Source organism: Lathyrus oleraceus, chromosome 1 (assembly GCF_024323335.1).
Source record: "Lathyrus oleraceus cultivar Zhongwan6 chromosome 1, CAAS_Psat_ZW6_1.0, whole genome shotgun sequence".
NCBI lineage: Eukaryota > Viridiplantae > Streptophyta > Magnoliopsida > Fabales > Fabaceae > Lathyrus > Lathyrus oleraceus.
The window spans coordinates 386,670,827-386,680,731 of NC_066579.1; the positions used below are offsets into that span (position 1 = coordinate 386,670,827).

At 31.1% G+C, this 9,905-nt stretch overlaps 1 protein-coding gene across 1 annotated transcript; it reads right to left on the reverse strand.

Moving 5' to 3' along the window:
* Positions 1 to 1,390: 1,390 nt before the first annotated feature.
* Positions 1,391 to 3,847, reverse strand: LOC127073222 (protein DETOXIFICATION 55). The gene is made up of 2 exons (XM_051014358.1): positions 3,624 to 3,847; positions 1,391 to 3,253 (listed from the first exon to the last, which is right to left on the reverse strand). The coding sequence occupies exons 1-2, from the start codon at positions 3,669 to 3,671 to the stop codon at positions 1,778 to 1,780; spliced, it is 1,524 nt and encodes a 507-aa protein (XP_050870315.1). The 5' UTR covers positions 3,672 to 3,847; the 3' UTR covers positions 1,391 to 1,777.
* Positions 3,848 to 9,905: the final 6,058 nt, after the last annotated feature.

The window sequence follows — 9,905 nt, forward strand, 5'->3', positions numbered from 1 at the left end:
AAATGAAACTAGGGACCATTGCACCCTCACTAAAAAGGGACCGACTTGTTGAGCTGCTATTGGTTTAGGCACATGATTGAATTCTGAAGTCAATCCGAGAGTAAGAATGAGTTAGCTGGTGACCTGGAAATAAACCAGTTTCCAAGCCAGAAGAAATACACTTATCATCCACCCTTTTCACATTTGTTGGAGAACCGAAGAAAAGCTTATTGTTACACACAAACCAAATATTCTACCCTAATGCATGCCAAATCATGGAAAAGCCTCATCTAACCTTAACATTATCTCCTAAGAATCTAAATATCTCAAAAAAATATTATGATGTCTAGGAAGAGCAACTCAGACTCCCAACCACCTAAAAACCCATTACCAAACACCTAAAGCTAAACTAGAAGTAAAAAATATATGGGAAGCTTATTCAAGCAAATCTACACACATAATATAAGATACTCTCTGAATCGATTATGAGCTTACACTTAAATAGATTATTTCTAGAAAAGAACCTATCCTGTTAAAAACTGCTAAGAAAAAACCTTCACCTTAGGAGGAGCCCAAATATCCTAGATAAAATGAATATTTGTGACCTCTCTTATAACATGGTTATTAGAAGAAGACATGAGATGCAATTGGAGATGATAGGCAGAAGGCATGGAAAAATGTTGTCTCTCTTATGTCTCTAAATCCACCTATTACTCTCATCACTAAGCTCAATCTGATGGAGAAGATAAGAAGACATAAACCGGATGTTTCTCATGGATGAAAAGCGGTCTCCTCCTTCTAAGATCCCAAGAAAAAAATCCCTCAACCCACTACTTGCCTATATAACCCACCGTCCCATCCTACACTTGAGAAATAGTGAAGCGTATTTGAAACCTAATCTTAAGAGGTAAATTCACAATCCAAGGATCGCCCTAAAAGGAGGTCTCGAGACCATACCCTACATTTCTAACCAGACCATCCTCAAACAAATTGGAGTCAAGAAGATATACATGTTTCAATTATTTGCAATGATTAACATTGTTCCAAGAATTCCTTGATTGTATCATTTAACAATTGAAATAATTTTTATACTATTTTATAATTTCTATGTTATGTTATTGTGTAGTGATTATACTCTTTAATTTTTCTATGTCAATTTTTTTCCAACATAATCATCTTCAATGACCACTTTTCACTTCGATAGTAGTTTGTCTTCACTTCTAACGATCATTTCTTTTAATCACAATTTTCAAACTTATTATAAAATAACTTATACATTTAGAAATATTTTTATATAGTATAAATTATAACATAGATTAGTGCGATTTACATGTTTATGAAATTAAAAGTATTCTTAAGATAGTTTTCATAATAGGCAATTTTCTTTTACAATTTTACAAACAAAGAAAAGGAGGAGAAAAGAGTTTTAGTTATATTTAATCAATCAGATAATCAACCATTACAATTTGCTGACTATACAACCAACCAGCTAGGTAGGAAATTAATAGCAAGACCAACTTGCAAATAGCCAGGAAGAAAAAAGAACAAGAAAATATGAGTTATACATGCAAAATTACTTATACACAAGAGAATGATCACAACAAAAATAATCAAATGTTGTCAATAGTCTATCCGTATTCGAATGTCTCTTCGAATACGGACTTAGATCTTTCTATAACAATAGTTGTACGATTCAGCAGCTGTAAGGACCGTTAGATCTAACGAGAGATTCCAAAATCTCGAAAATACCTATTTGATGTATGTATATATGTATGTATATTCTCAACACAATAAGTTCTCACTTGTTTTCATTGAGAAAGACAATACCTTGCTCACATTTGACTGTTTGGTCTTCAACAACAACATGTGCAAATAATGTGTCACATGAACCACCTTTACCCACCAAGTTTTTTGCCTTCAATGACTCTCTTTCCCAATCAGTGTTATATACCACAACTAGAATTGAAACCACACATGCAATTTGTGCTGCCAACAAACCATAACAAAACCCCACCAACCCTAATTTCAAAACAAACCCCAACACTATTCCTATTGGCGCCCCCACAAGATAAAATGAATAAAAATTTATCCCTGCCCCAATACCTGGCCTTGCACTCCCTCTAAGTATTCCACAACTTGTTGTTTGTGGACAATTTGCTAACTCACAAACACCAATTATAGGTAAAACAACCATTGTCAACTCCAAAATCTCTTTGTCATTTGTGAACACCTTCCCCCATTTTTCTCTCCCTAATGTTGTCCATAATAGTCCCAAAGTTGAACTTGCTAGTGCCATTCCTATTGCTACCATGGTTGATAGATTTGCCTTTGATGGTTGACCAGCTCCAAGTTCATTTCCTACTCTTGTTGATACGGACGCACTGAGTGCCGTCGGTATAGTGTACATAAGTGATGTTGTTTGTATCACTATTCCAGCCGTAGCTAAAGCTACACGAGGGTTATAAAGGTAACCAGCTAGAATTGTCATGAATTCATACCACCACCATTCTAAGCACACTCCAAGACAACTTTGAATAGAAAACCTTATTAACATGCTCCATTCTTTTCCTAGGGTTTTAACACTTGTAGGTTTTTCTTGTAGCAAGGGAGGGGTAGGGTTAGGTATGGAGATTGAAACCTTTGAGACATGCATGTAGAACATGTATGATAAAAGAAAGAAAAGGGTGTTGAAATTTGCGACAAAAGCTGAAATAGCAATACCTTGCACACCAAGGTGAAGTTTGAAGGTTAAAAAAATGACAAAAGGGATGTGAATGAGAATGGAAAGTGAAGTGCACCACAATAGTGGCCAAGTTGTACCTTTGCTGCGTAAATAGATTCGAATCGGGTGAAGGAAGCTATTCGCTATAAGATCGGGGATCGAGAGGCGGCAATATAGGCTTGCTATTCTTGTTATGTCTTGATTTTGATGAAGGCATAGCATGAACGGTTCGAGATTGAGCCACAGGAGTGAAATAGGTAAGGAAGCTAGTAATAACATGAGGATTGTTCTTCTTAATATGAGAGAGACTAAAGAAAAGTTTTGTGAACCAATGGCTTGAGTACATAGAGGCTCCATTCCCATGGCTAGACCTGAAAGGACTGAGTAACCGGTTATGTTGGTGAAGCCTATGGCTAAAGCACCACTTGCTAACTCAAGGCTTCCCAACTTTCCCATGCATACAACTAAGATCATGTTTTTGAGGTATCCTACTAGGCTCATGGCTGCTATTGGAAAGCCTATGTCCACCATTCTCTTTAGCTCCTCCACTACCTAGAAAAACATAACAAAAATAATATGAGATTTTTATAATATATAGTACAATGATAAAGAAATGGTGTGTGAAACTATGAAATAATGAAAGCTTTCAAAAAGATATTTTCTTTAATTAAATGTGAAGTTGAATATCAACAATCGGTTGATACTTGATAAAAGAGAACATAATTAGATATATCTTCTCTAGTTTCACCTTAACTAGTCGCTCTCTCTAGTCAAATATGAAAAATCACATTTGACTAGAGAAAGTGAAGTTGTAAAAAAGATCCATATAAACCTTACTATGAATGAAGGTAAGAAGAAGTGATGTGTGAAAAATGTGAAAACTATGGAAGAATTAATGGAGATTTTTTGTAAGGTATTGTACCTCAGCAGTTGTCGGGTATATCTTTTGGGATTTCTCTTGAGCAAGCATCTTAAACCTTTAGCTTTTCCTTCCTTGTTTCCCTTAGGGTGATTTGAGATATATAACAAGAAGAAACAAGATGAGATAATGGATGTCTTTTTTCTCCACAAGACACTCTTCAAAGTACAAAGTGAGGAGAGGGGACCAGAACAAGCAATTTGATCGAGTGTGAGACCAATAAGTAAGATGATATATCTTTATATAAGAGAATTTGGAGGTGGTGGGGTGTATTTGTGTATGAATTGTTGTATTCTCACACTCACTTTCTTGTACATCATTTTTGCACCTCTTTTTTCTTTCTGTTTTACTCTTTTGTTTTCCATCATATCACTTTTAGTTATTTTTTCTTTTGTTTTGTTTTTTCTATACATCTTTCACACAATTTTGGTTGTGTGTGTATATACTTTCCTTAGAGCATTAAATGCTAGGCTTCTTTGGAAGTTATAAAGTTATGTTACACTATTATCCAAAGAGATAATGATTCCAAAAGCCCAAACTAAACATTTGAAATATACTCTTGATTTTTCTCTAAGAAAAGTCAACAAAAATACAAGTAAATATTTAATTAGGGAGACCGGAAAAACCCGAACAAATTAAAAGGTAAATTTAATATATATATATATATATATATATATATATATATATATATATAATATATATATAATATATATATATATATATATATATATATATATATATATATATATATATATATATATATATATATATATATATATATATATATATATATATATATATATATATATATATATATATATATATATATATATATATATATATATATATATATATATATATATATATATATATAATTTAGTTAATTAAAAAAATAGGGAATATAAAATCTAACCTATAAAAAGTTAGCAATAATGATACTCGGTGTTCAACGTATCTCTCAAAGAATTTTAAAAAACATAAATAAAAAGTGAATCTCTAAATAAAAAAATCTATATTATCTAATCTATTTGAACATTTATTTCTCTATATGAAATATGAGATATTTTAAATCTAAATGATTGTATAATGCGTAAAGTATTCTTTCATTTAATTAGTACGAAGGGACAATATTCAGCGTTGAGTCGGTTTCATACGAAATATTTTTTCACTTTTTCATATTAGCATATTTGACAACAAACATGGTCTCATACAATTTAGTTTGAAAGGAGGTGAATACTCCAATCTTTGAATGTCCCTAAATTATCATTAAATATGCTGCCATAAGTTGATATTCTAAGATTTTCTCTTGAAGTTTCCTCCGTGTTGCACTTAATCCAATTATGACTAGAAAATCACCAATTAACTTTTATCATTCTAGGTGCAGGAGGAGGTTGACATTTGATGTAAAAGCATTTAATAATTGTAAACTTGTAAATTGAAGAGTACATTTTCCCCTTGAAATAAGTAGATGTCATATAGACCAATTGTTTAATAGGGATGTCTCTATCAAAGTCAATTTAACCATTTTGAAACATAAAATCATTTTTTTTTGTGCCAAGTTTTTCAAAGAATTATTACGATGGAGTCATGATCAAATTCTAAATTTGAGAGTTTCAACTTCTACTTGCAAGTTTGAATAATATATTTTCGTAACTAGTTAGCATCAATGTTCATACCAAACAATTACTCCATTCAATGTCAGAGAAATAAAATGTATTTGCTTATAAGAAATAACTTGTATGCAATTTACACATCATGATTGCAGAGAGAACACCTCAAAACCATATGCATTCCTCTTCAAATCAGATTGTTTTCTATTGCTATAATATTATGCATTAGTTTCTAAGTCACTAATGATTTAACATGTGGTATATAAGAATGACAAATGAATTTTGTCCAAGAAAACTAAATGTAATCCGTCCTGATACAATTGTAAGTATTTTTAAAAGATAGACCATCATTTGCAAATTCTATACATATGAATTTATCAGCAATAGTATTATAAAATGACAATTCAATCTTCAAAATGCCTTAGGAGGCAAAATAGATAAGATGTAATGAATGTTCCAATTGATGTCTTTGATAATTGATTTGATCTTAGCAGTTTGCATAAATTGAATATTCACACATAATACAAGGTGTAAATCTTTAATTTTGTATCCTAACCAATTGTCATTCCATAAATCAATGTTCCTCCCATTACCAACCTGCTATATACTATATTCCTTTAAAGAGGAAAAATAATTCTTAATGTCACACTATATTGAAGATTAAATATGATGCATGATTGGTTTTTTGTGTTTGAAGTATCTACTAATAAGAATAGAAGACCATTGATTATTGATAGTCAACAACTTCCAACAAAGAGATAAATTATCAACTTTTTTATTATCTTAATATCTCTTAGGCCAAGATCCCTTTTAGACAAAAGTGAACAAATAACCTTCCAAGATGTAGTAATTAGTTTTCTACTGTTTATGCTACTTGTCCACATCAAATTTCTAATCTAAGAATCTAACTTGTTAAGAAGATTGATTAGCCACTCATAAATCCGAAGACTATACAGAGGCATGCCTTGTATGACTGACTAGACGAACTGAACTCTGCTCATCATAGAAATAAGGCGACCCTTCTAAGTACTTAGCTTGGAAAATGCTCTATCTATTATGCTCTGAAGATTATGAGTTCTAGGATTAACTTTGAATATATGAATTCTAAGATAGTTAAATGGTGTATGTTTTACAGTGAATTCAATCATATCTACAACGTGCCTCAGCCTAGATCCAGAAGTACATCCATCATAAGGCTTACATAAATTGAATATTCACTAGTAATACTCGGTGTAAATATTTAATTTTGTATCCCAACCAATTTTCATTCCATAATCAACGTTCTTTCCATTACCAACCTTCCATCTACTATGTTCCTCTAGAAAGTAAAATGAATGTTTAATGTCATACCATATTTAAGAATAAATATGATGCATGATTGGTTTTTTGTGTCTGAAGTATCTATTGATAAGTATAGAAGACCATTGATTATTGATACTTAACAACTTCCAAGAAAGAGATCAAGAATCAACTTTGTTTATTATCTTAATATCTCTTAGACCAAGATCTACTTTAGACAAAGGTGGGGAAATGATCTTCCCAGGTGTAATAACTAACTTTATACTAGGGGTGGCAAACGATCATGCACGTCCCGTTTAGGCACTCTCCGCAAAAGCCCAACGAGGCGTGCATAGTTTAGGATGTGTGCCTAAAACCTACGTCGCCCAACAAAAAAGGGAGGACGGGGCGGGAAAAGCCCGCAGGCACTGCACCTTTTAAGTCTAAAAATCTAAAATCTATTTAAATGTATGTGTCCTCAAAATCCCGTAAAGAAAACGGGACGGGCACATCAGAGGATAAGGGCTTAAACTCTTCGCCTGCCCCGCACTAAAGTGCGGGCAACACGGGCATGCCCAAAGGGCCAGACCCATTTTGCCACCCCTACTTTATACTATCTATGATACATGTCCACATAAAATTTCTAATCCAAGAATCTAACTTGTTAAGATGATTGATTGGTCACTCATAAATCCTAAGACTATACAAAACCATGCCTTGCATGACTGACTTGACCAATTGAACCTTGACCATCATAGAAAGAAGGTGACCCTTCCAAGTAGCTAGTTAGGCCAAAACTTTATATGTTATGATCTGAATATGATGAGTTCTAGGCTTAGCTTTGAATATAGGAACTCTAAGATAGTTAAATGGTGTTTGTTCCATAGTGAATTCAAGCATATCTACAACATGTCTAAACCTAGATCCAAAAGTACCTCCACCATAAGGCTTACATTTGATTGGGATGATGTGTTGACCATAATTCTGACCATATTCTTGAAGGAGATACTTAATGAATTGAGAATTTTTTATGATAACATTGCAAAATATTATAAGGTTATCAAAAAAAATGTAGCTAGGAATGGTTGGTTTACCAACTGATATGCGTGTTAACTTATCATAATCCACCAACATAGATCACTTCCTACTAAGTGTCTCTTCAGCAACGCATAAGAGAAAGGGAGACAAAGGATCTCCTTGCCTCACTCCTCTAGAGTAAGAGAAAAATCATACAACTTTTCTATTTATCATAACTGATAGATTGACTGAGTGTAGAATGATAAGTATCCAATCACATAACTTTTGATTAAAACCAAGTTAAACAATAACTTTAATAAGAAATTGTCAATCTAAAGTATCAATTTTTTCTCCTGATTTCTATCTTCAAAGTCATACTATCTTCAAAGGATTTCTCGTCTAACATATTAGTGGTTTCTATTATAATATATTAAATCCGAGTTGCAATTTATTTTATTGACAAATCATCATCAAACTTGCCACATCAATTAAAATTTGATGTGGCATTCTTCAAAATATAACCATCTAAAACTTATAATATTCATTTCACTATAATATGTAATGTTCCATTCATAAAATTTAAAAAAAACTACATTTCTATATTCCAATAAAATTGTAAATAACTTTTTTAATGAAAGAATAATAATTCAATTTAACCGTTTTAAAACTATAGAACAAAAATTCTTATGTCAATGCTTAAAATAAAATTGTTATACAATATTTTTAAGTTTAATTATAATTTTCAAACTACATTTATATATTCCACTAAAATTGTAAATAACATTTTTAATGAAAGAATAATAATTCATATTTAACCGTTTTAAAACTATACCACAACAATTCTTATGACAATGTTGTTTTTAAGTTTAATTATAACTTTTAAATAGACATACAAATGCTTCAAAACATTCTTAGAGAGTATAAAAATTACAAAATTTTATGCACATATTTTATATTTTTAATTTTAGTTTTAATGTTTTATCTTGTACTTACATGATTCTAACATATTTCTTATTCACTTAAAATTGTATTTTATTTTATTCTCTTCATCATATTGTCTTAATAACAAAAAATTTAGATTAGAAAAACAAAATTTTATCAAAACTAATACTACTTAATAATGCATCTAAATACCGTGCATCGTACGGGTCTCAATCTAATTTAAATTAATCTCAATGCACTCAAAAATAAGTCTGCTTTAAAGTCCTTTTTGGTTTCGAAAACAATTTTAGGAGTTCAAACGATTAATCTATCTTAAATATTCTTAGTGGTGATTTTGAATTGAAAAATTATACATTGATTGAATTGAGATTAAGAAGAACTCAATCTTATTCGTAGAATTGATTCACTGAATTGAACACAACGGCCCCTACTATATCCTAATAGGCTTGGAAAAAATATCTCTCAATGCCATCTGAGCATGGAGTAGAATTATCATCAATATTGTGTATTACATTCTTAATTTCCTTCAAATGATGCATTCTAGTGAGATATTCATTATCTGCATGAATAATAAGTTGTGGGATATTTCTCTACACCAGATCAGAATAACTACAATTATTTTCTGAGATAAACAAATTTGTGTAGAATGTAATAACATGATTATCTAATTCAATGTCTTCTTCTAAAAAAAATATTATCATGTCTAGTGATTTTCTTCCTAACATATATATTTCAATTTGATTGTGTTGTAAAAAAAATTGTATTCATATCTCCATCTTTAAACCACTTGTTTCTTATCTTATTCCTCCAAAACTAATCTTACACATGCAATGCCTTATCTAATTGAGTGATTCTTGATCAAAATGCACTAATTAATTATATTCTAATTTTCTAGTTAATTCTGATTATAAATGGCTCTGTTAAAACCTAAGATACGTATATTAATTTGTATAAAAAATATAACACGTAGAAAAAAACGAACTTAGAGAGAGTAGAAGTTAGTGTCTACATCTTGCAATGCAAGATATAAGCTAGATGGGAGGTTCTTAATCATTATTATTTTTTTTTATCTCTAGGATCCTATTATGTTAAATCCCCTTAATTATGCTTTAAATTTTCTAGTAGATTTTGTCCTTAAAAATTAAATAACATTATTTAAACCGTGTGATATATGTATTTATTAAGTGATGCTTAAAAACTTTATATTTTACTTGTCCTATTTTGTCGATTTGTCAAATATGTAGAAACATAAGCACCTTCTCTGGCCCATAATATATGTTGTATTACCAGAAATTTCATGTTCACGTTTAAAAAGAAGCTATTAGTTGTGCATGTGAAACAGGACTATTGCTATATATTGATACTGAGGCCATGGTTGATGTACGTATTTTGGGGGGCTATATATACACATGTCTATTAACTACGTGTGTGGTCGAGA

Excerpts from the sequence above, each read along its gene's own strand:
- LOC127073222 (XM_051014358.1), bottom strand. The coding sequence starts at position 3,671 with ATGCTTGCTCAAGAGAAATCCCAAAAGATATACCCGACAACTGCTGAG. Across the intron at positions 3,254-3,623 it reads TATACCCGACAACTGCTGAG|GTAGTGGAGGAGCTAAAGAG; the intron begins GTACAATACCTT and ends ATGTTTTTCTAG.